At 32.0% G+C, this 26,290-nt stretch overlaps 2 protein-coding genes across 4 annotated transcripts; one reads left to right on the top strand and one right to left on the bottom strand.

Annotated features, from left to right (window-relative positions):
- Window positions 1–710: 710 nt before the first annotated feature.
- Window positions 711–14,654, bottom strand: LOC148626599 (golgin-45-like). Of its 3 annotated transcripts, none has more exons than XM_088570733.1 (7): window positions 14,502–14,654; window positions 7,648–8,139; window positions 7,152–7,228; window positions 6,214–6,336; window positions 4,909–5,037; window positions 4,411–4,630; window positions 711–3,525 (listed from the first exon to the last, which is right to left on the bottom strand). In XM_088570733.1, exons 1-7 carry the CDS (start codon window positions 14,547–14,549, stop codon window positions 3,361–3,363), a joined length of 1,254 nt encoding a protein of 417 aa, XP_088426859.1. In that variant the 5' UTR covers window positions 14,550–14,654; the 3' UTR covers window positions 711–3,360. The 3 variants fall into 3 exon arrangements, with proteins under 3 accessions (XP_088426859.1, XP_088426861.1, XP_088426862.1); XM_088570735.1 differs by having other exon boundaries at window positions 14,627–14,654; XM_088570736.1 differs by lacking the exon at window positions 14,502–14,654 and adding an exon at window positions 13,508–13,821.
- On the top strand, window positions 14,651–23,594 carry LOC148626598 (nucleoside diphosphate kinase 7-like). Its single transcript, XM_088570737.1, has 9 exons — window positions 14,651–14,800; window positions 16,014–16,118; window positions 17,300–17,469; window positions 18,227–18,388; window positions 20,575–20,729; window positions 21,021–21,176; window positions 21,378–21,613; window positions 22,535–22,642; window positions 23,366–23,594. The coding sequence occupies exons 1-9, from the start codon at window positions 14,795–14,797 to the stop codon at window positions 23,396–23,398; spliced, it is 1,131 nt and encodes a 376-aa protein (XP_088426863.1). The 5' UTR covers window positions 14,651–14,794; the 3' UTR covers window positions 23,399–23,594.
- The last annotated feature ends 2,696 nt before the right edge of the window (window positions 23,595–26,290 follow it).

Raw genomic sequence — 26,290 nt, 5'->3', positions numbered from 1 at the left:
GATAATGCAGGACTGCCTATTCATTCGATTAAATATACTGATTTCCCCATAACAGCTCTCAGATGCGACAAATAGAATATGTCTGCTGGATAATTGATTTGTTTAACTCACAGATACATTGTTTGCTTCTAAACTGACCATTTAAAGATTAGGTAAGCTTTATTTGAATGTTAGTCATTTGTAAAATGGTTAATCTACAATTCTTTTAATGGGCAAACTGCTAAAATCAACATTTGCAAAGAAAAAACTTTTGCATTTCAATTGCAAACTATAAATGGCTAAGGAGCACTTGTCTTCCTGAAACACCCCTTTTGAATTTTATATTATACTGCACAATATGAGAGAAATGTTTCTACTTTACACAGCAGCATATAATGGACAAAAGTAAGGTTCCATGTACTGGTACATATATCACTAAATCATACTTCCATGGGAGAGATGCTCCTTATTATAAGATATACTTGTTTTAGAGCTATTTACAGCATATACTGATAAGATTTCAGGCTCCTGTGCTAAATCCAACTGGTCATAGACATGATCTACATATCAGCAGCTGAGAACAAATGCTCTATTGAATTGGACATAAAATAACAAAAGAATAAACCCAAAGATCTGTAGCTAGCTACTGGTTTCAAGCAAGATTTAAAGTAAATTCAGAAGTTCTTATCATAATTGCATTCATTTTCGGAACAAGTAAAAGGAAAATAAAAGAAAATGATCAACAATTTATTTATAAACAGTCAAATGATAACAAGACAAGATATGAATGAGATACACTTCACCAAATGACCATTTTACCTTGATAATAATAGTCATATTCTTATGAAAATATTCAAATTATATCTTAATCTGCAGCAATCGAATTAAAATAAGACCAAGCAATTCACAAGATGTAGGACCTAACAACACTAAATTCTTCTTCTGTGCTGATGACCTTTCTGATCAGCCAATCAGATTAGTCTTTCATGATTTTGGAAGTATTATTCAAAGGGAAAAACCCAAAGATTCTGAAAAGGTCATCAGAATAGAAAGTAAAATTGAGTGTTGTTAGATCCTACATGCAGTGACTGAATGGAACAGTTTTAACTAGACTGAATTTGCAAGTAATCAAGGCCTTTTAAAACATCTGCAATAAATTGAATTTGTTTACCTAAAAAGTAGGAATGGCAAAATACATATATATGTAAGTAATAGTGTATAATCTGACAATACAGAGAAATCATTGAAAAACCACAATGTGGCATGTGTTTCATATGATAGCAAAATCAGCGTATCTTGAAATGAAAATTACAGAATACCATATGATTTTAACTGAGGAACAGACATTTGCTAAAATGTTGAATATTTAAGTGAAAGTATTTTTAAGAATCAGGCAAAATGGGATAAATCAGATACATGCATATCAAAACCCAACCAATTTGACAACATAATTTCACTCAAGGATGCTTTCTCTATTTGAAAAGACTATTATTTGATCTCTGCATCATTGGATTAGCTCGTAAATTTTTCAATAGAATGTTAGAAAAATGATGTTTTCGACAAAGTTATCTGCTCTTTAAATGTTCATTTACACCGCATTTCAATGAAATTATATCTTAATGCAGCAATATATGGAAAAACACTTTCCCTTCATTTTGATCAAGCAAACAGTCAAATTACACTATCAAAATGATGTGTTTTTTTTTTATTTCCATGTTTCATCCACTGCCTGATTCTTACAAAGACTGACACTTAAAAAAGAGTATCAGTTTATAAGACAAGTAATACAGCTAATGCCACTTCCAATTCAATACCTACATGTACTCCATGATAAGACAATTGATAAGCAAGGACTTTTCCATAAAAAACCTGTGTCCTGGGGCTGAACGTCCATGATATATAAGGGTACTACTAACACATTAAAATTAAGATGTGATACATTTGTCTTGTAACAAACAGGAGCCTGAATCACTCACATGGTTAAATTTTGCCATTCAAGGACGACAAATTTAACAAGAAGTTGTCCCAACAATTTTGACTCAACAAGACTTTGGTAGGACTTAGGCCCCCCCCCCCCAAAAAAAAATAACATTAATGAAAAAACACTGTTCTTCCTGCGGAGACATTTTTTTTCTGGAATAGCCCTAAATAAGTGATAAGGAGAACAGATATGTACCAATGATCTATTTTTACAACGTTTTTGTCAGATACTGTCAATGATTTATTTAGGAACATTTTTGTCCTCACAAAAATTAATCACTTGCAAAAAAATGTCATAGCAGTTTCACGTTTCTATGTCATAATTGTAAGATCTCCAATTAACTATTCTACATAGGTCTTTGGTTTTCTTCTTGTTTAATATTCAAAATTATTACTTGCACATATTACAAAAAATAATGCTGAATGTATATTGTATACTAGAGCTAAAAAGACTTAAACTTCAGTCTACACATTTATTCACACTGTAATCACACAATAGATATACGTAATGTATTTATATAAATATTTCTAGTATGTATGTAGCTAAACAGTAGCATTTATATATACACTTTACACAGTAAGTTTAAAAAAAACTAGATATAAAATATAAAACACTGTTTGTGACAAATCATATAGAGGCAGAATATAAATCTATGACAATGATACAGGTCTTTCCTCTTTCTTTTCTTAAAATTAATTCTTATATGGCACACAATATATCTATTTTAAATATAATCATAATTTATAAACACATAAATCTGTACCAGAAACTAAATAATAAAACAGTACATGTAATACACATTTAAACTACATAAAACATTTAAATCACTTACAAGGCATCAGTTAATAGTAGAATATCAACGAAAATATAAAAAAACCATAATCATACAAACAATGTTTGTGTTTAATGCTATCTTTAATTATGGCCTTTAATCAAAGCACTTTGAAATAAAACATTTAAGACACCTATTTGTAAAATCCACAATATACCTAACCAACTCCATTATGCTGAATAATTTAATAAAAAAAATTTTTGGCATCGTACCATTTAAGCAAAATATGAAGGACACAATTTCAATTGAACTTATATAGGAAAAATAATTTTAAAATTTTTTAAGGATTCATCAATAACCTTAAACCTTTGATCCTTTCCCTAATGAACTATGACCTCCAACCTTTGATCCTTTATCCAATGAACAATGACCTCTCAACCTTGATCCCTTATCCAATAAACAATGATCTCTGAACTTTGATCCTTAATTCAATGAACACAGTTTAATTTAAAGCATCATAAAACCAAAATGCTTTCTTTATATCCGATCCAATGATATTATTGCACTTCAAATGATATCAACAAATATATGGTTGATTATAAACCACTCAGCAGTTATCTCCTTTTTGCTACAGAGCATGAATCTCCCCTTTACAATGAGGGCAGCAGTTGAAGGTCAGGTTGTCAAACTTAGTTTTAGGATGGTATCTGGCCGCTACTGAAGATCCTGTGTTGCATACAGCTGTTGGTAGGTGAGTCCTTATGTCATTCGATGTTACTCTGCGTGACAGTAACTAAAATGAAAGACCAAGTGAAAATAACAAACGGAAATACAGTCAAACCTTGGTAGCTGGAACTCCAAGGGACCATTCAAATGTGTGCTTGAGTTATCCGGAGTTTGAGAAATTGAAGTTAATAAACTTTATTGTTAAAAATTGCTTACTTAACTATGTTTTTTAGTTTCTGGAGATTTTTCATTCACTTCAAGAAGTTTAAGCTGATTTGTAGACATTAAAAATGCTTTGTTTACTTTTAAGAACTTTCAGAAGTCCAGTTCTTGGGTCAATAATTTCATTTTCATTTAATTTTTTTACGGTTTTATCATACCCACTATGGAGCACTCTCGAACTGCAATCAGTACTATGTTAGCTACCTGATTAGGGATAACAAAAAAAAAAATAACCTGTAATTACCTAATCATTAAATGGCTGACAAGTTCATGCTAGCGAGGGTTATTTTTAAGATATATTACCATGCAGACCAACAAGTCAGTGCAAGAGTTCGAAAAGTTTCACAAGTCTAAGGATATTTATATTCACTATATTGGAAAATATTTTTTTACTTTGAATTTTGTCTGAATAATCCAGTGAGTTCCAGCTCTCTGAGTTCAAGCAAGTGAAGTTTGACTGTAATAAAAGATATGCTAATTTTTTTCATTAACCTGACAGCCATAAATACAACCTTGACATAAATTTATCACCCATGTTTTTTTTTTGTTTGTTATTTTTTTTTTCACATAGCCACAAATTTGACAAGAAAAAAAATGCAATGAGGTTATAATTTCTAGAAGTGAGCTCCATAATGAAGTTTCAGTTCTCCTCTTTTCATTATGACACAACAATCCATGTTTATTTCATAGTTTCATTCTGTATCATTTTCTCTTTTGAATTCTATCTCACCTCATTAGCATGTGCCTCTGCATGGGTAAAAGCATCCTCAAATCTGGCATCCATAGCAACAGTAATGTCAGGTGTTATGTTACTAGGCAACAACCTATATTTGATACTTTCAGCCAGACTGTGACTATTTGTGGCAAGGTCAAGGTTATTACTACCATTCTGGGGTATAACTCTTTGAGAGTTCAAAGGGTCAAAGGCTGCTCTGATTTGTTGTAAGCATCTGAAACGTCAATACCGTTAATTTTTTTTTCAATCTGAAAATGCTATTTAATTAAATAAAAGTTAAAATGCTTTGAAATATTAATCCAAAGTTCAAAGATTAAGACGGAGTACCAAAGAAGGTGATTTCCAAACTAAAAGATGTTTTCTATAACTTGTATAACAATACTGCTGATATTTATGCGTTAGTTCTGAACCTAAATCAAATAATCAGTAAATAAAATCTTTATATAATGTTTATCAAAAACATCTTGACACCATACATGTACATGTAGTTACCTATTGCACTCCACCAAGTTTGTTCGAAGTTCATGCCTTTCATCCAGTAATTGTTCTAATGCATTCTGGGATTCCTGGTACTGGACAGCAAAGAAAGATTTAGCACTAGCTAACTCATCACTCATTACTCTGAAAGTATGACACAATATAAAGAAATTATTGGTTTTCATTATGTTTTGTAACCAAATCTAAGATTAAACATGGCATTTTTTTAAAAAGTTTAGTTGGCTTCATGAAATTTTTTTTATAGTGATTGATAAAACCTTTCTGTTTAGTTCAACAGTATTGTTGAAATTTAGACAGCACTGTTTTGGTTTTTTTTTGTTTATTTATTTTTGTAAATGGTTGGAGGGGAATTCAGGAGTTGGAAGGCAAGGAGCCATGGGCCATTTGCCCTTTCTGGCTAGAAATGGCCTCCATCATCTATAATAAAACTATATGGTTTCTTAACAGATGGCCCCTTCAGATTGTAAATATCTTTGAAAAATCCTGAAAATGACCTTCCCAACCACTGGGAATTGTCTAATCAACATTTCCTTAACATCGATGTATCACTTGTCAAATCAAAAAGGATTGAAACAGCTTAACTAACAATATAAAGGGTCCATCAAAGCTAAGTATAAGAGACAATATACATTGTACAAATCAAAGCTTAACACTTGTAAGTAGCAGTGTTTTTTATTGTTGTATGGGTTCTGGAAAATATTGGTACAACCATCAACATGTATATTCAGCAATTTCTTGTTATTGCTGGAGACCAATCATCATTCATACTGTTACCTATTCTTCCCTCTATTCACAAAGTTCAAATTTTTTCTTATAACAAAATATGAGGGTTTGATGAATTCATCTTAGATTTTTTATAAAACTTGGCCCTGATTGGTTGAAGAAACATGAAGTGGCACACATTGTTGTGATATACCCCCTATTACAGGAAGCTGATATCTGACAGCAACCAAAATTGCTTACAACATCAATCCATCTATATATTAAAAGCCACATACAGTTTTTGAAGTCAATCCCACAAGTGGGAGTTAAGATTTTTGCAAGAAAACTATCATTCCATACACAGAAAAATGGATAGGTTCCATGAAACAGAAAGTCATAATCAGACAGCAACCAAAATTGATTACATGTATATTAAGCCATATATCAAATTTGAAATCAACCCATCCATTGGTAGAATAGAAAATTCCAAATAAATTCCGACAGACAGACAGAACAATTGACAAGGTGATTCCAATGTATCATCCTCACGCTCAATGATGTATAATATTTCTATCTATATATTGTAATGACAAATACCTGCTTGCTAGGTATTTACTCCTCCACATATCAGCTTGTATAGAGACAGCATCCAAATTCTCATAGTCTTCAGATCTCTGTTGAGTTGTAAATCCTAACTCTTGTGTCAATTCTGCTCTGTCTCTATAATTATAGAACAATAAGTTCCATTAATGTCCATACACATCTTTCTTGTTATATACATGTACACTGAATAATATTGTGATGAAACAGTTGAGCTTTTACAATATACATGTACTCCATTATTACATGTATATATTTATTCCAAAATTATATTTCAAATGAAAGTATTAAGGACTCAAAAAACTGTAAGTACATACTAATTTACATTTACTGAATGTACTAGATGCACAAATTCTGAATAGATGCCACCAAGTCTTTTAAAAAGACACAGCTGCATCTAAATGAACAAACCGGTATGTACCGGTATGTAACTTCATGTCCCAGTCAGTGATTTCTGAAGAGCCATATAGCATCACACTGCCCTGATGCTATATTTTTTTACCAGGATGCTATCACAAAAAACTTCCATAAGGTCCAATACAAATGTGATGCTATAATTTTTACAAAATGCAGATGCAAGATGCCAAAATGAAATTCAGGGGTTACCAGGATGCTTTCTGTAAATCTTAGGGAGAACATTGGAGTATCAGCAAATGTTGACAATTTTCTACACATCATATTTAAATTTTTAATACATCTAATATGTACATGTATTTCTGATTTAATTGACTGTTTAATTAGTGTGCCTTGATCTATCATAATAAATGGTTTATAAAAACTAATAACAAAATGTCCTTTACTCAAAAAGTGATTGAGATGAGAGGTGATATTGCTGCAGTTAATCACATTCCAGCAGAAACTTTTCCAATAAAATTAGTTCTTTTGCCCATTCTCTAAATTTTTATCCCAATTACTGATCATATAATCATACTTACCTGGCAAGCCTTTCAACTCTAGAGTGTAAATCATCTCCAACTGAAGCTACTAATAATTTCTTCAACTCAGAATTAACCTAAAAAACAACACAAACACATTCAACTAGATAGGCACTTAAAAAAGTTAAAATAATACAGTCATAAAGTTATATAATTGTATTTTCAGGCTAATACATGTACCTGTACTAATATATCCATTTGTTTCATGAACTTGTATTTGCAACCTGACAGTTTTAAAAAATGCATTATAAATAAATTGCATTTAATAGTTCAAAGTTAAAAAATACCAATACTAGCCCTATAAACAAACCTTGATTTTAATTCAAGCAACTTCTTTTAACAGATCTATAGTCAAGTGTAAGCATTATACCAATGATTTTTTTTTATAATTGTCATAAAAGTACCTATAATTGGGAGTTAGTTAGATTTAACAATCATTGCAAAATCACCTAAATATCAATATCGAACAGCAAAATCAAGGATAAAAGCTCCTTACCTTGACCTGAACATCCAATTCACCTTTCAACCTCAAAACTTCATCTTTTAATCTTTTGACCTCACCCTCTGAACCAGGCCAATCTAGTGGAGAAGGGTTTCTAAGAACAACTTCTAACTTTGGTGCCTCAGTTGGTGTTTTCATATCAGCCTTTAATATTCCATTATGGTTAATGCTAGGTTCAACCTTGCTTACCGGTTTCACCGTCCCTACGGGTAACTGAGCATTGTCCGGGCAATCACTTTTCTTTGAGTCATTGTTTAATTTTTCTGATTTTTTAATTTTCTTTGAAGTTTGGAAGCTATACTTTGGCAATGGTTGCCTAACTAATATTGTTCCTTTAGTTACTGGTACTTCTTCAGATGTTGAAGGTGCTTTAGGTAGTTGTCTCCCTTTAGATTTCAAACTTGATGTGGAATCATGGGATATCTGTATTTCACTTTTACTAGGTGTTAACACTCTGGCAGATGGTGGAATACTAGTTGCCATAGCCTGTAAAAAAAAGTAAAATTGTCTGTTAAAACAAATTTTGTTTTAAAAAAAAAATACTTACATGGGCATTATATTTTACAGAAAATAAGGTCATAATTGCACGTAGAGTACTTCATCTTGTGAGTATAGAGAAAAAATACTTAGAACATAACATTGTTGTTGTAATTGTTTTTCCTATATAATCATGAAAGTATAGACTTGCCAGAGGCATCAGGTCTATCATCCATGAACAAAACAATAATTAACCAAAAATTATGTTTTAGTTCTTAAAAAATAAATTTAAAGTAATCTAGGCAGTGAATAGTAAAATATGTAATCTATCCAAGTCTTTCAATACACATATACAAGTACAGTACTTAAGAGTAGATACATGTATCGTAATTTACAAAATTAGCCCTAATTATTCAAACAAAACTGTAGCCTTCAGTACATCTACATACCTGAGCAAATAAAACAATAATACACCTGATTTACCTGTTCTTACCTGGTCAAGGTAATGTATTATAAGAACAGGTCATTTATCATTATTTCACTTGACAATCAGAATTCTAATGTTTAGCTAATAGTTGTCATGTTTCACAAATATGTATGTGAAAGACAATTTTATTGACTGAAAATGTACATTTTTTTCACATGATCGATCATGTCATTAATAAAAAAATGTCTATTTAAAATTACTTTACAGACCTACCTTTTCTCATTATAAGTAAAGAGTATAAAATTAGTAAATGACAGTTACAGTAAAATTGTAAGGCAATTTCTTCCAAGATCCTCAAAGGTTGGTCCAAAAAAAATATTTCATTTCCAATTCCATCAAAGACTTACTATGAACTGAACAGTTCACTTAGACTAAATGCATCAGCCACCAGGCATGGTTATTTAATATTCAGATTAACATTTACTCCATCATAATTTAAAACATAAATGCAGATCTTGCATTCCCAAAGTGAATGATTACAGCTTTTGTGGTGGAACATTATTTCCATTTCGTTTTTTGTTTTCTTAAGCTTTGCATGGTTGTATGAACCTTCTCCTATTGGTTAAGTTGATGAACATTTTAATAGCCCAAATTTAAATCTAGGTTGTCCTTTAGTAAATGAATGTTGAAAAATGAATAAGATTTGTTTTAACTCTGGGCAAGTATAATTAAACTTTAATTTGTCCAATTGGTAGTTTCACTTGTCCTTGGCAACAGGTAAATCTTCAATGTCATACCTTGCATTGATGGGATATTGTCTGGAATCTCATAAATTTAAAAGAGCATATACCACATTTAGGCCCTGTTATTTAGTGAAAATATTTACTGACCTGCAAATGAGACGTTGGCAACTTTTAAAATGTTTAAGTAGTAGTCTTTGAAAGAATCATGCAATTTCTGTAATACTTGATACACCCAAAAAAAGGCCATACATTTTTATCTTTGTTATTAAGTTGTTTTATATTGAGTTAATTGACGACTCATGGGTGGTCTTGAGCTAACATTTTTTATCCTACAATGGTTGTTGTCTTTGTGACATATTCACCGCTTCCATTCTCGTTATAAATATTTGGTCAAAAGTAAGATAAAATAGGCCTTCATTGTTGAAATTTTAAGTTGGCACATGTGGGCATGATGTGGCAATCATTTCCTTCATCAAAATAAGTCATGAAATCATGCACGTTATCGAAATTACTAGTTTATTTATAGTTACAATTACATGCCTATTCTTTTTTTTTTTTTATAGTTTATCTAATTCATGAATTTTAAACAGACACTTTTGATTCTTCAAAAGCATTTTACGATACACCTGCCTCATATTAAAGTGTTTTGCCAGTGAAGCTGGCAATTTTGTATTAATGTCAAATCATATTACGCACATGGTATAGCTGAATTACTTTTTTGCCAGTATCATGATAGTATGACCAGAAAATATACACAGGTACAAGTTCTGACACTAACATTTTGTGAACCTTGTCTTAGTTGTGTGGCAAGTTGATGAAATTTCATCTTGCCCAAATTGAAAACTAGGTAGTGATTAGGTTGATGCATGTTGTAAAATCATCAGACAAATCTAATTTGATTTCTAGTTGCCCTAACTGAAATTTTACTTGTCCTGGGCAATAGGACAGCCTTTATTGTCAGATCCTGGTACATGTAATATTACAACGTTAATACATATAACCTTAAATCAGTGGTTTTCCTACTGTTTTAGGAAAAGGGCTAGGGGCCCAGGCAATTGGGAAAAAGAGCTTAAAAATAGCAACTTTGGAAAATGAGGACAAGGATTTATATACAGTATTTGAAAAAGAAGTTTTAATTACATTTGAATGAATAGAGGGTTTTACCAGATCATAATTCCCCCCTACACAAATTGTTTAGGATATCAAAAGATACATTCATGCCATGAGGAGGAGAAAATTTTCAAAGTTGGAAATAAAAAATTTCTTGAAAAAAAAAATCCATTTCAGGACCCATAACTCATTCATCCGTCAAAAGATCTTTCAGAAAATTTTGGCATAGGTCCAACTTATCATGTCAAACAATTTTACTCCCTGCCAAGATTTAGCTAAACTCAACGTTTTTTTTTAATTATGTGCAAAATTCTACAATTTGACCCCTATGGTCTATCTTTGGTAACAGCTGACATGTTTTTTCCCTCACACATAGATTGTTAAAGTTGTTCTATGTAATATCTATGCTAAGTTTTGTTTCAATCAAAGCAAATCTTTCAGAGGAGAACATTTTCAAAGTTAGAAATGTAAAATTCAGAAAAAAAAATCCATTTCAGGACCCATATCTCATCCATCAACAAGACTTTCTGAAAATTTTGGCATGTGTCCATCCCATCGTGCTGAACAATAATACTCCCAGCCAGATTTCAAATACATCAAACTCTGTTTGAGTAATGTGCAAAACTCTGCAACTTGACCCCTATGGTCTATTTTCAGTAATGGCAGCAGTCTTTTTTGCCAGATCAAAAATCCCACACAAGGATTATTAAAAATACCCAAAGGAATTTCATGCAAAGTTTGGTTATATTCTGTCAGGTAGTTTCATAGGAAAAGATGTTTGAAAGAGTTAACAGACAACAACGGACACATACATTGTAGTGATGGCAATAGCTCACATGGCTTATTGGCCGCGTGAGCTGAAAAGTTAACCGTGAAGACTGATGTGATTGTTTGGACTTTTGAAGCAGATTCACATCATTAGAGTTGTAGAAATCTTTTTCATGTTGGCCGGAAAATAGGTCCTACCAACAATGACAATTGGTAGGACCCATCAAATTCTGACTGGATCCACTTTTTTCTATGATTTTTACTATATAACTACATGTAATACTTATCACTGATTAAGTCTTCAAAAAGTTTTATTTTGTTATAAAACTAATGTTTTACCTTTCTTCCCAGTTATAATTAAATTTGGTGTTGAGATAAAACATACTTCTCATATCATGATTGCAACAGTATCTGTAACAGTAAATTGTTACAATGTAGCTCTATACCATGGGAATGGGGATGGAAATTGCACATTTACATGAGCCTGTTGATATGAAAACGCCAAATAAATTAAATCCTGGACATGCCCTTTTATAACTAATTACAACTCATGTAATTTTATTTAATATACATTTATACTATTTATAATTAAAAATTCTAGATGTTGTAACAGGAGAGCATGATTTGACTCACAAAATTATACTATGCCACCAAGGATCGAACCCTAGACCTCTCAGTGACAAGTCAGCGACAAACTGATTCAGCTAAAGAATTAATCCTTCAGCCAAGTCAAATAACTGCTATTTAAATCTCACTACCTACTACAACGCAGGTAGGCCGTCCTGCCACATTTCCCCCACCTTTAGAGTCTTCGTACCACGAACGATTCTAACACTAGCTCATTAGCAAACCAAACCCTATGGGTTTTTTAGTTGGGCGCCAAATGTAACAGGAGAGCATGATTTTGATTTGACTCAAAAAATTATACTTCGCCACTGAGGATCGAACCCTAGACCGCTTAGTTACAAGCCAGTGACAAACCAATTCGGCTAAAGAATTAATCCTTTGGTGAAGTCAATTAACTGCCTATTTAAATCTCACTACCTACTAAAATGCAGGTAGGCCGTCCTGCGACAATGTAATGCATTATCAGATTACTCATCTGCAGCATATCTTTCCAAAAGGAGCAATTATTTTTCCTCACAGTCAAACTGATCCTCTTCCTAATCATCAGAAAAGTCATTATTTCGCCCCAAAGATACAAGGTTGATAATAAGGTAATTGTTACCCTGTTGATCTTATTTACATGTATCTGATAATACACTTTTATTTCATTATTTAATAAAGTTTAATGCCTTGCAATTCTCAATGATGCCAAATTTGTTATTTTATCCAAAAAAATCACAACTGAAATTTTATGGGAGAAAATGCTTAAGGGATAAAGTAGCATAATATCAATATGCACAATACAAATTTCTGGTTTCCAGTATACATTCAGATCAGGAGTAACAGTAAAAATCACCATCTAGGTGAACAAATATATGTTTGTAACTTCGGTATGTTTAACTGATCCATTAATTTTGGACCAAACTCCTGTGCAAACAACCAGCCAGACAGCAAGTTAGACTAGAGTTAAATCTAAAGCAAAGTAGCATGCCCTTTTTTTCAGGACGCCATGCCCCTTGCCAACATGCCAAATGCCCTTTCTGGTTGCAAAAATGTGCCCCTGTTGAAATTTTAGCCCTCTCGAAACCACGCCGCCATTTTTGCTGTTTACCCAACACAATTTTTAGGTCAAATTTGACACAAAACCTGATTTTGTCAAAATCACCTAAAAACTCCGAAATCAAACCTCTAATTTGCGTTTCAATCTCATTTCTTTAATTATAAGAGTCATTAATCTGACAAAAGGTGTTAATTGCTGTATAAACAGGTATGGGTACGTTTTATGACAGGTACCGGTAAATAACTTCCGAGGAGCAATCAGCTGATCAGGGTTTGACAATTAGAAAATGAAGCCTGATTGGATCTACCACTCAACATCCAATCATTTTCTAAAGATTAAATTCTACTCCACAATTAATTTGACAATACAGTCTTTTTAACAGGTAGAACTTTCTATCAGACCTTGCTTTAATTGTTGTCGGAGGCATTTTGACAAATCTGCATCATGCATGTGTTACGGGAAGTCTCGCATGTTCCTGCTGGTTGAAAAATCAGCCATATAACAACGTATCAGTGCATTTTCAATAACATAAAAAATAATGGGACATTTTACTTACATGTGTAGCATTGTGAATAACATTCATGTACCTTGTACAAGTCAACATTTAAAAATTTTGAAGACAGATGAAATTATCACCCATCTGGCTATTTAAATGCTTCTCACCTGCTAACCAGGTTTCTGTGAGGAGAAAAGCCTGATATTTCAGGCTGGAAAATTGGTGAAACCTCTGACCTCCTGATCACAAGTCCTGTTCCTTGAGTTACACTAAGCCACCTTGCCATCGTGTTCTCACATAATTTAAAGTCAAATGTAACATTGGTACAAATAACTTCATTCCTCTAAGACAAATCCTAAAATCATTTTAACTAACTCAGCATTTGCGACATCAACTTATTTCATATACACTCCCTTCGTATTTGCTAGTTTCGATATTTAAATACAAATCGAATCATAGCTTTTCCAAGATAGGGTTGGCCTTATAGTCTGCAGTATGGCGCCTAGATGTTCAAGAAAATTCTGTAATCAATATTACCCATAATTCTCGGGTCATAAAAATTGCAAAACCAAAACGAAATGAAAATAATTGATAAAAAAAAAAAAGTTGAAACGAATTGATTCGATAAGATGAATTAAATCGTCATAATAACATAATTAAACTATACAAAATGAAACAGAATGATGTGAAACTATATGCAATAAAAGAAATCTTTCAGTAAGTTTCGCAAATTATAAGAACCATAACCAGTGCTGAACAATTCGCCCCAAAGACATTTCAGACCATGACAACCAATAATTCCTTATGAATGCCCAACATTTCAGCCAATAGACATATCAAACCATGTCAATTAGTATAATGTTTTGGGACAAATATATATTATTACAAAATTTACCCTACTTGAAGGTTACAACTTATAATTATAAGTACTATAAAATATCAAATAATAGCTGACAAAAATTATCAAAGTTGTTTTTAATTAATGCCTTTTCGGGAGCGTCAAAAGGTTTCACCTTCATCATATTCAGTATAACTAGTATACTCTATAATAAATAAGACAGTCACACTCAAGGAACCTTTTAGCCATAACAGTTACTGTAGTGTAGTTCACGTCCATCGCGGACTATAATCTATATAGAAATTTGGGAATTTGTTCCCTACCAGACTACAATTGGTAGTGGTGTAAAAGACGAGTAAGATATGTTGCATGTAAAAAGTTACACAGGCCAGATTGGTAAAAATAACTGTTGAATATCTTGAGGAAAAACTCAGAATAGTAAACGTACCAAAACAATCTTACTTCCGGTTTAAAACAAGCCGACGGAAGTTGAGCCCTTTGTCCAATCAGAAAAGCCAATACTCAACAGCTTGGACCTTTGTTGCCAACAACAACTTGTCCAGACTGTAACAATATTTGAACTGTTCCAAAGGCACCAACACAATTCTACACAGTCATGGGGGTAAGAACTACATTTTAAAAACAAAAATTGGTTATTTTTTGTGCCAGTTGTAATGTATATGTAAACCGATATAAACAATCAAGCTCTTTTACCCACTGATACTAGTTATAGAGAGGTTTTGAATGGAGGGAAACAAGGAAAGGCAAAGCCAGTTACTTGTAAAGCAGTAAAGCTTGCCATTTTCATTACAGAAGTAATTTCCTTCAAATCTGCCTATTATAACTTTTTATCGATAACATTCTTAGTGTTATATATAGCCTATAAATAATTCAAATTAGTTTATTAAAGAAAACGTATAGGAATAGGAGCATTAAAAGAGAATAATTAACATCAATTCATAATACAAACTGTATATGCATAAATATTGAGAAATAATATAACTGGCACAAATGAGTTGATAGAGAAGACATACAATTGTATTTTAGTGTACCTTAATTGTCCACATTTTATTCAAGCATTCATACTTGACATTTTTCACCAACTGACCCAAGAATTTGCTCTAAATGACTTTCTATCATCTAAGGGACATGCAATTTAAAAACTGTGACATCTGTATTAATTTTTCATCTGAAGGAAAATTCAGGAAAGTCTAGTAACTGCCATGCAGGTTTTCAATATCCTGCTCGATCTGTTTAGTCTTGCTGTTTCCATATAAACACATATGATCAGGAGAATTTTAACTAATTTTCTGTGAGACTCTTTTAATTGAATTTGTTTTGATTACTCATATGAATATTTTCATCTGTTAGCTAGGGAGAAATCATTTCTTTGTATGAAGTGAAATGAGTTAGGCAACAGCCTACAATGTACATTCGAGCATTGCACATATATATTTTCTTACGTTTGTAAAATCATTGAAAAAAGGGAATTGATACAAAACGAAGCTGAAAGGAATGAAATAGGATACGTAATTCATTGTGCATTTTTTTAAAAAGATTAATTCAGCATACCGGATCTAAATACTGTAAATACATATGTAATTCTTTTTCATTTTGCCTTTGATTTTGAATTGCATATTTTAATTTTAAATGAATTTAAAGGCTACTTTTACTTTAAATTCACTTTCCTGACCCATTTTGGCAGGCCTGTCTGATTCCTATTCCAGGTTTGATGGGATGTCTATCGTTAGCCTCGCATGTGATGCTTGGTTATATATACAACTATTTTTTAAATTATCAAAAATAATTATCATTCTTAAGGCATTTAATTTCAGGAAGAGGATCGCTATTGTTTCATCGCAGAGTGGTATGACCCTCATGCAGCATTCATTCGTAGATATCAGTTTATGTACTATGTCAAAGATGGAACAGCAGAAATGGTAAGCCATATTATTAACAATTATGGAATAGAGCATCAGCACTGTCTTATATATGTAAATACACATAAAACATTTTAAAAAAAGTTTATTATACCTTAATCATTCTCTTTGAAATGACAGACAATACAGGAAGGAAGTGATCATTTTAACTTTTAACACAGATACATAAGGTGTGTTGTATAAAGTCTGGCATATTCCTGTTGGTCTAGCATCAGTAATATAACAATATAGCGGTACATTATCAATGAAGTCAAATGTTTTTTTTAGTGCAATTTGCTCCATTCCAGTCCCTCATATATCATCAACACTTACCTTTAAGAGTCACCTGTGTTTTTAAATTCTGATTAACTAAATACATTTAACTGCATTTGTAAACTATAATTATTTTTGTCTTTAATTAAAAATAAGGTTCCACTATATAGGTAGGTCACTGCAGATAACTTTATGACAATTTATGGAAATAAATCTACCAGTATATTAAGACACTTAAACAAGTAAATCCATTTTTTTCCTGTAAAATGTATATATTTTTCAAAATCTTACATTATGGAGATCCTTAAAAAATATAGATATTCTTTTCTATTTTGTTATGAAAAACTGTAGCCATGGTAACATAATAAAAATATGCATCAGTTTTCATAACAAATTTTGGGTGCCCTCCCAAAATTAATTGTCAAAAAAACAGGTTTCCTAAAATATCAGACACTTAAAAACTGCCAGAAAAAGTAAGTTTGCATGGTATAATTGTAAAAAAACAAATAAAAAAAATGTACCTTTTTCTGCTCATTTGTTCATGATTTTAATTCTTAAAATTCGTGCGAAATTTTGCATTTTTGAAAAACAGCCTGTTGCTGCAGGGAAGAGAATCTAATCCAGTGAGGACCTGAATCTTTCCACATAGCTTAAATCGCGTGTTTTACACCCCTTTACCTTCACAAGTATAGCATCTATTTATGTATGATTGCTCTACTATACACAATCAATATTTCCACCAAGTTTCACCTTTTATTTTTAAGTTTTACAAAATTAGACCGTGTCAGTTTTGTGTACGAAACAGTGCACCTATATCCCATTTGTACAGTGCAACCTAAAGTTTACCTATTGTGTACACTGCCTGTCTGTTATGATTTTTTTGGGGATACTAGTCTGTTATGTTACCATTGTTTACTTTCTTTTTTCAGTTTGATATTAAAAATCACAGAATATTTTTAAAGAGGACAAAAGTGATTGATCAAATTAAACTAGAAGATATGTACATAGGCAGCACAGTTAATATTCTGTCTCGACAGCTCAAGTTTGTTGATTATGGGGATGATTTCACTCGGTCGAAACTTTCCAACAAGAAAGAGAGGTAAAGTTTTAGTCAATTTAGTTTATAAAGAAGTTCTAATTCTACAGTGTTAAATTTTTATACACATGGAGTTAGACTAAATTAATTGTTCTTTTGTATAGATGCCATGGCATTGCTATTTTGTATTTTCTTCTGTGTTATACATGTATGTATAATTTGAAACTTATTTTCTGTCTTTAGCTTGTGACAGTGTTGGTTTGTTACATTAATGTTATTGAGAGAATGAAAATGACTTTTTGTCTGAAGTTTTTTCAGTGATTTATGTTCAAATGGCCTGTTTATCTGTAATTGTACATGTACCAGTGTGTTCTCCACCCAGATTATTTTGTAAAAATGAGACAATATATTCCCTTGAAATGGCAATTAATGAAATGTCTCTTAAAACAGGTTTACAAAATTATTCCCAGAATTTTATTTTACTAGGAGTATACCAGTATGGGCAAATCATCATACACTGGTTTTTTGTCTATGCAAATATCATACTGTTCTGTAGCTCTGCCATATAGTTGCAGTTAAATCTCTTAAACTTAATATAAGGATGATGTTTTTATTTTACTTTTCACAATAATGGAAAAATAAAATAGTTTTGGGAATATAACTAAAAGTACTATTACTGTTAGATATTTCTTTATCTCATAGTATTTGAATCCTTCTTAACAGGTTCTGGTAAGTTTCAGTTGGAATCTTAAAAACAATTCTTTTACTATGGTTCATAAGTAAATATAACAACTCAACTTTTTTTCATTTGTAAATACAGGACTCTTGGTATGATTAAACCTGATGCTACTGCCAAGATGGGTCAGATACTTGATGTTATCTACCAGAGAGGTTTTATGGTCACACAGTTAAAGATGTGCCACCTCACAAGGAATGAAGCTTTCCAATTTTACCAAGAACACCAAGGAAAACCATTTCTAGAGTAAGTTTCCCATAGAGTAAGATTGGAAAGTCTTAACCCTGGAACCCTGTCTTACAAATTAAAGGAAGTAATGTACAAGAGATGGTGCTCCTAAAGTCTCACTAACCACTTCTAAAGTTTCCATTACTTTACATGTTAAAAAAGTAATTTTCAAAGTCTCTCCGTGAATTCCCAGGACAAATGACATCTTAAAGTGGCAGACCGTTGCGAAGCTTGGAAAATAAGGCTTCCAAAATCATTATGCTAATGGTACGATGATAGTAGAAATTCTTCACAAAATTTACTTGAATAAATAATACTGAAAATCCACATTTTTGCCTGTTCTGCTAACTGATTGCATGGAGGCAAATTACTCACACATGTAAACAATATTCATACACTTTTGTAGTTAATTACATATATGATTTTAAAGTACACATTCTCAGCTTTATTTTGACTACTTTTAATCATAATACACACAATTAATGCACTTACAATGCATATGTCTATGTTCAGTGTGTTTTTGGTACTACATAGAGGGGTGGCCATTTGACCCGGAAGTGGTTAGTGAGACCTTAAAAACATTTTATTAGTTTTTATGTTTTTCTTTTTTTACATTTTATGAAAGCTTGTGGTATTGTGAGTCTAATATGACCAAAACTATCAAAATCAGACATAGGACTACAAAGAAATGGTCATTTTTATATCATGCCCCACAGTGATATTTTCCCTAAATTACTAAAAAATTATAATTTTAACTAACTTGTCACACCAAATTGATACCTATGATAATTCAAGAAGTTGTAATAGTAAATATCATTTATCATTATGAAAAAAAAAACAGATTTCAACAATTTATATCATACCTATTTCATTACTGCGTGATTATTTGAGTACTTTGAATATCCCAAGCAGTGACGTTGTATATTTCATGGATGACGTCAAGTTATGAGTCACTGTTACTGATAAAATTCTTGTTGCTATGTTGTTTTTTAAAATGCCTTGCGCAATGCACCTCTTAAAATATAGCCAGATTACCAATATCACTATACTGATTTTATGGGAAAATGGAAATAACGACCAGGAAAGGCAATTTTCCTCAAATTATGCATTTCTCTGAAATATGCCATAATTTAATTTTTGGTCTCACTAACCACTTCTAACGTTTCCATTACTTTACATGTTAAAAAAGTAATTTTCAAAGTCTCACTGTGAATTCCCAGGACAAATGACATCTTAAAGTTGCAGACCGTTGCGAAGCTTGGAAAATAAGGCTTCCAAAATCATTATGCTAATGGTACGATGATAGTAGAAATTCTTCACAAAATTTACTTGAATAAATAATACTGAAAATCCACATTTTTACCTGTTCTGCTAACTGATTGCATGGAGGCAAATTACTCACACATGTAAACAATATTCATACACTTTTGTAGTTAATTACATATATGAATTTAAAGTACACATTTTCAGCTTTATTTTGACTACTTTTAATCATAATACACACAAATAATGCACTTACAATGCATATGTCTAGGTTCAGTGTGTTTTTGGTACATTTTGCTCGGACGTTAAACCCCAACTACATAGGGGGGTGGCCATTTGACCCCGAAGTGGTTAGTGAGACCTAAGCAAAGGGTTTCTAGTTCCCTTGTAATTATGATTGGTCCTTAAAATGGCATATTAATGCAGGTGACCATTGCCTTTGCTTATGCTTTTTTATGCCCTTATAGTGACTAGTGAATGGCTATGACAGGTATTATCTTAAAGAATTTTTCATTGCACTTTCCTACTGTTTAGAAAATAATTGGAGATGCTGAGCTGATTTTTTGGTGTTATGTTTCTGCCTTGATCTTATTATATACTCTTATGAAGAAGTTAAATTCAGCAGCATTCTTTAATTAATGACAACAGAATTTGTAAGTTGAAATTAAGGAGGTAGACCTAGGGTAAGGGACACAACTCTTAGAAATCATTGGAACGTTTGTATTCATCATTTTACATCAGTCTCATGTAAGCATCAAAGTAACTTGGATTGATTTAATTCTGTTTCAGATGAAAGCCTGATAGGTTTGGTGAAATTCAATATGATATAAACATATCACTGATTTCCAGATTTATGTCCCATAGCCTAGGTCTGTCTCCTTCAGGTCATTTCATTTTGCCTATTTCAGTCAACTTACCTTTTGTTTTGTATTGTATTTCAGTAATTTGTTAAACTTTGTAACTCGTGGACCAGTGATAGCATTTGAATTGATGGGACCTGGAGTTATCTCAGCATGGAGAGACTTGTTAGGTCCAACAGATTCCACACAAGCCAGACAATCTGACCCACAGTCTATCAGGGCCAGATTTGGAAAAGGTATAGCTAACTTGATGAGGCAGTGTCTGTCAAAAATATTCAAGACAACTTGATCCTGTGTATCATTAAATGTTGCATTAAAGATTTACAATGAAATTGATATTAGATTATGAATGTTGCCCCCCTCCTGTACACCATAAATATATAACAACTAGGTCATATCAAGGTTAATTTACTTAACAATTATCACCCTGAAATTTGTAGTTGTCATGGTTGAAAAATACCTTTTTGTACATTGTCTGATCTATGCAGTAACAATATATAATACATATATATTGATTGTATTTGCAGATAAAACAGAGAATGCCTGTCATGGATCTGACAGTCCAGCATCAGCAGCAAGAGAAATTGAATTTTTCTTCCCCTCAAGTGGCCCCAGTAAACAGAATACTGCAAGGTTCAGTGAATGTACCTGTTGTGTAATCAAACCTCATGCTGTGAAAGCAGGTATGATATATGTACAAAATATACGAGGCTGATAAAATGTGATTTAGACTGAAGTTTTTAGAATGGGTCATTTTTAATCATTTTCAAAATTTGAAAAGGCCATTGTGTAACATACCTAGTAAATATGTCTGCCTTGAATCAGAAAAGAAAAAAGAAACTTTCATATAACAAATTAATAAAATATTTGTGCTTGTACTATAGGACTGGCAGGAAAAATCATCTGTGACATAGCCGAGGCTGGATTTGAAATCTCGGCATTACAAATGTTCAATATGGAGAAGGCAAATGCCGAGGAGTTTTATGAGGTCTATAAAGGTGTTGTTCAGGAATATGGCTCCATGGTTGCTGAGATTATATCTGGGCCATGTATTGCCTTGGAAGTACGAGCACAAGATGCACCTCAGAAATTCAGAGAAATGGTTGGTCCAGTTGATCCAGTAAGTTGACATGAATGAACTTAATAATTTAATTGATAGCAATAGATAGATTCCAGATTATTCTGGTACTCATCTGAATACATTTACCACAAATTTCAGAAAAAGTTGTTTTTTTTAAAAGCGATGGGGTACCAGTTGCAATCAAAAGGAACTATTTTCACTGCTACTAATGGTATATTTTGATAAATTTTTTTTTTTCTCTTTTTGACATACACAGTAATTTAGAATGAATACAAGAAGATTTTAGTATTTTGAAATATTAATCTACATGTATCATTCATCAATCAATACTCAGTTCTTTTCTTTATTCTTCTTTTGTTTGAATAAAATGTCCTGAAAACTTGACACATACCATCTTCTTAGAAAAAATCAATTATTTGCCTTACCTAATCAATACTATGTTTTGAAGACCTCATATATTTTCACAATTTTTTTTTGTTTTTGCTGTAATTTAATATACCATATGTTCTCAGCACAGTAAGAAGGACATAGACTTCATTTGTTTAATTTAAGGGCTTTTAAAAGTGTCAATGTCAATATAAAAGATTTTAATGGAAAACTTAAGTAGCTGTCTTTGTAAGAATCATGCAAAATCTGAAAAATGCACCACTGTATAACCTTTATAAAGACAGGTAATACTTACAGAGATCACCAAAAGGTCGTCAAAAAGTGGAAACACAGCTTTAAATAAGATCTGAAATGCCCTGACAGCAAAAAATAATAAAATTTACGGTAACAGAAAGATGACACTTCTTCAAAATGAACTAAAAAGTCAAATAATGACACAAAGACACAACAGCAATATCTATATTAACTGAGTATCATTGATCATTATCATCAAGATTGATTTAATTGAAGGTGATCAATGGTTATCCATTAGTATCAACTGACATTTCATTTTAATGTTTTGATATTTCGTAGGAAATAGCTCGTCACTTAAGACCAAGAACCCTTCGAGCCAAATATGGTATGGACAAGGTACAGAATGGTGTCCATTGTACAGACTTACCAGAAGATGGATTATTAGAGGTTAGAGTCTTTATATGATCATCTATATCCACTCCATCTCTGCTTCTAATGAATATCTTCATGGCCTTAGAATTTGTTTATTGCAGACCCTGGTACAGCATAGGTCTGAAAAGTTTTGTAACTGTGACATTATACAATATAGACAATTTTATTTGTGTTTCCATTGATTTTAAAATCCTCTTCACTCTTAAGCTTCATGGCCCCAAGGCCTGAACATTTTTTTTTTATAAAAAAAGTAGTAAAAGCATATCACTCAAATGCAGATAATTATAACCCATCCCCCCTTGCAAACAAAGTTTGATGGAGTATTTAGCAATAGCTGTCTGTTATTGTCTGTACTTCAATCTGTCCACATTTCTTGTAAGAAAACTCCTCCTAAACCACTAAAGGGATTTCGATAAAATTGTGTAGGAAGGTTAGGCATCATATGTAAATGTGCTTACTGTTGCCACAGTTGGAGTACTCAAAAGGGAGGTTATCCTATTTAAGGGTTTTACATGTTAAAACCATGTAAGTGCAACTTCTCCTAAACTGCTCAATGCATTTTAATAAAACTTTATTGGAAGGTTTGGCATCAGATGTAGATATGCATAAAGGAATATAGTTACTATCAGAGTTTGCTCACACTATTCTAGTGTTGAGAAATAATCAACTTATCAAAGAGAACTTTCAGAGAAAAATCACAGTACTACAATCACTCATGAATGTATTTGTGTTTTTCAGGTTGAATACTTCTTCAAGATCTTGGATCGTTGATAGACAAAACAGTGCTGTATAAATTAAAAGACATTTTACCACCAAAGGACAAATGTTAGGTTATACTAAAATAAAACATTTTTAAAAGGCATGAAGTACCGCCAGAGCATTTTATTCTGTGATAAATCAACAGCAATTCTATTTGTACATAAACTCTTATATTTTAAAATGAAGTAAAATTATTTATACCTTTTAATTTGCAGTAGTTCAGTTGCAATTTTTAAAGCCTTGGCAATAAAGTTAGGATGCATAGTTCAATAGTTTGAAATGGAAAATTTTTGTAGGTGTTGTCAATGAAAGATTGCCGAAAAAAGTGACATATAGTGGTTCTTTGGTAATAAAGTAAGACATATAATGCAGGTGTTGGAAAGGTAAGGGACCATAGGCCATTTACCCCTTCTGACAGAAAATTGCCCCTACATGTAAAAGAAATGTGTATGGTTGATAACAAATGGCCACTTTAAGTTTTGAGTATCTTTGAAAAAACCTGAAAATGGTCCTATCTCAAAAATTTCTTCCCTACCACTGATAATGTATGGAAGATTTCTATTTAAAAACTATGTGAATCCTCCAATACACTACCTGAATTTGTATAAAATGATAAAACCATACAGGACCTGATATGAAACCATTCTTCCATGTGGAATTCCGGACATAATGCTACCAAAGTATTGGATTAGGTAGATGTATCAGTTAATTTTGATATTTAAATTTTTAATTGTCTAAAATGATTGGATAGAATAAAAATGAAACTAAAAACCCATTCTCACTGGAATTGATAATTGTGAATGCAATAATAAATGGGTTTTTCTTGTTCTGGTTATTTTCACTCCCTTTCTCTGATTGGAATATTTTCTGTACTAACTATGGAGGAAATCACTTGCAACCCAATTTGACTGGCGGTAGTTGTAGGCTCTGGATACATCTGACTTCTATGGTACTCGTAAGCTTAGTCACTTCCATGGTATCTTTCAAAAGAATTGCCACCAAACTGCTATTAATGTCTTGAAGTGGGCAAACCATATCTCTGCTTAGTCGTAATGTTGTCTGGTAATAGCTGCTTCTTGGTATCCCAATACCTGCCAAGGTGCAGAATGCCTTTCTGTTTATAACTTGTTGCATGATTTTTCTCTCCTTGTCTGATGAACTGGATTTTTCTTATCTACTAGCTTTTTTCTTCATGTTTTCCCTCATATATTTCTTAACTTATTTAGTTAAAACAGCAAAGAACTTCTAGTAGGAAGAGACTTGTAACCTATACTAAATATGAAATCATTCTGCTATGTAGAATCTGGACAAAATGTAATCAAAATTTACATTTACACCTCTTTTTTAAACTTAAAATATTCAGGGGTCAAGCCAAAGTCATATATGAGCAAGGGAAACCAAGGGAACAAGGATTCTACTGGTTTGTACCATAATCATAAAGAATGTATTTCCAAGGATAATAACTAAACCAAGAAAATAATCGCACATGATAAAAAAAATTGAAATAACAAAAATATCACACTCATTGACGCTAGAGTAAAAGAGCGACCTGGACTTTAGTAAAAACTTGGAGCATGGACTCGGTGTAAAAAATATACAACACATCAAAATGGAGTTGATGAAAATTGAATAAAGCAAGTGATGTATGTACATATGTATGTTGTACAGTAGTTCTGAAAATGTACTTTCTTCCATTTGTGTTTTAATAAGATAAGTAAACTCCTTAATAGATTGATCCTTATGTACCAGTACAACAATCAAGTACCACTGTACCAGTATATATACTTTACAGTGAGTAATATAGGTAAATTCAGGGAATAGAGTTGGGTCTTCTCTTGATTAAAAGATAAATCACCCAATTAACTTCCCTAAGTAGTTAGCTGGAAAATTGACAAAGTTAAAAGTTTCTATCAAATTTAGATTAAAATATCTGAGTAATTATCTCCTTGCCAATTGTCCAGCTAGCTGTATGATTTTAGTTACTTTATGTTCTTTGTTGTGAATGTCTGTTTTCCATGTCTGGTCTTTGTCCCTGGATTACATTCTTTTGATTACCGCTATAACCTTGGTTCCCTTGATTACTCTTTGTAAGAATCATGCAAATTCTGAAATATGTGATACACCTCTAAATAGGCTACACATTTTTAATTTTGTTATAAAGTTGTTTTGTGGGTCTATGATAAAATGTATTATCATTCATTCCAATCTGTCTACATATGCATTGTAAGTGCATTATTTGTGTGTATTATGATTAAAAGTAGTCAAAATGAAGCTGAGAATGTGTACTTTAAAATCATGTATATAATTAACTACGAAAGTGTATGAATATTGTTTACATGTGTCAGTAATTTGCCTCCATGCTGTCAATTAGCAGAACAGGTAAAAATGTGGATTTTCAGTATTATTTATTCAAGTAAATTTTGTGAAGAATTTCTACTATCATCGTACCATTAGCATACTGATTTTGGAAGCCTTATTTTCCAAGCTTCGCAACGGTATGCAACTTTAAGATGTCATTTGTCCTGGGAATTCACAGTGAGACTTTGATAATTACATTTTTAACATGTAAAGTAATGGAAACGTTAGAAGTGGTTAGTGAGACCAATAGTTTCTATTGCATTTCAGTGTCATTTACAGAGTTGTCTCCCTTAATTTTGAATTCTACAGTACACTCTTTGTAATGTTTATCTCCTAAGAAAAGCCATATGTTTATATCTGTTAACTATAACATTTTAAACAAAATTTCAAAAATATGTAGGCTTTCCACATTTTGCATGATTTTTACCTGGGGTGCTACTTAATAACTTGACAGATTGCTTTGTTCAACCTGGGCAATTATCAAGACTTCAATATTTTTTGGTTTTAAATGTACTTGTATAAGATACAGCTATGAAACTTAGCATA

Source organism: Perna viridis, chromosome 2, assembly GCF_037379345.1.
Source record: "Perna viridis isolate PV_CMFRI_1.1 ecotype Kerala chromosome 2, ASM3737934v1, whole genome shotgun sequence".
Classification (NCBI taxonomy): Eukaryota; Metazoa; Mollusca; class Bivalvia; order Mytilida; family Mytilidae; genus Perna; species Perna viridis.
The sequence above is the reverse complement of the archived record's forward strand: the minus strand, read 5'-3'. Positions and strand labels throughout refer to the sequence as shown.

What these genes read in the sequence shown, in the direction of transcription:
- LOC148626599 (XM_088570733.1), bottom strand. Translation starts at nt 14,549, where the DNA reads ATGCAACATATCTTACTCGTCTTTTACACCACTACCAATTGTAGTCTG. An exon ending in AATTGGATGTTCAGGTCAAG is followed by an intron (nt 7,229 to 7,647) that starts GTAAGGAGCTTT and finishes GTTGTTTTTTAG; the next exon opens with GTTAATTCTGAGTTGAAGAA. An exon ending in CAGAGGCACATGCTAATGAG is followed by an intron (nt 3,526 to 4,410) that starts GTGAGATAGAAT and finishes CTTTCATTTTAG; the next exon opens with TTACTGTCACGCAGAGTAAC.
- LOC148626598 (XM_088570737.1), top strand. An exon ending in ACCTCATGCTGTGAAAGCAG is followed by an intron (nt 21,177 to 21,377) that starts GTATGATATATG and finishes CTTGTACTATAG; the next exon opens with GACTGGCAGGAAAAATCATC. An exon ending in TGGTTGGTCCAGTTGATCCA is followed by an intron (nt 21,614 to 22,534) that starts GTAAGTTGACAT and finishes GATATTTCGTAG; the next exon opens with GAAATAGCTCGTCACTTAAG.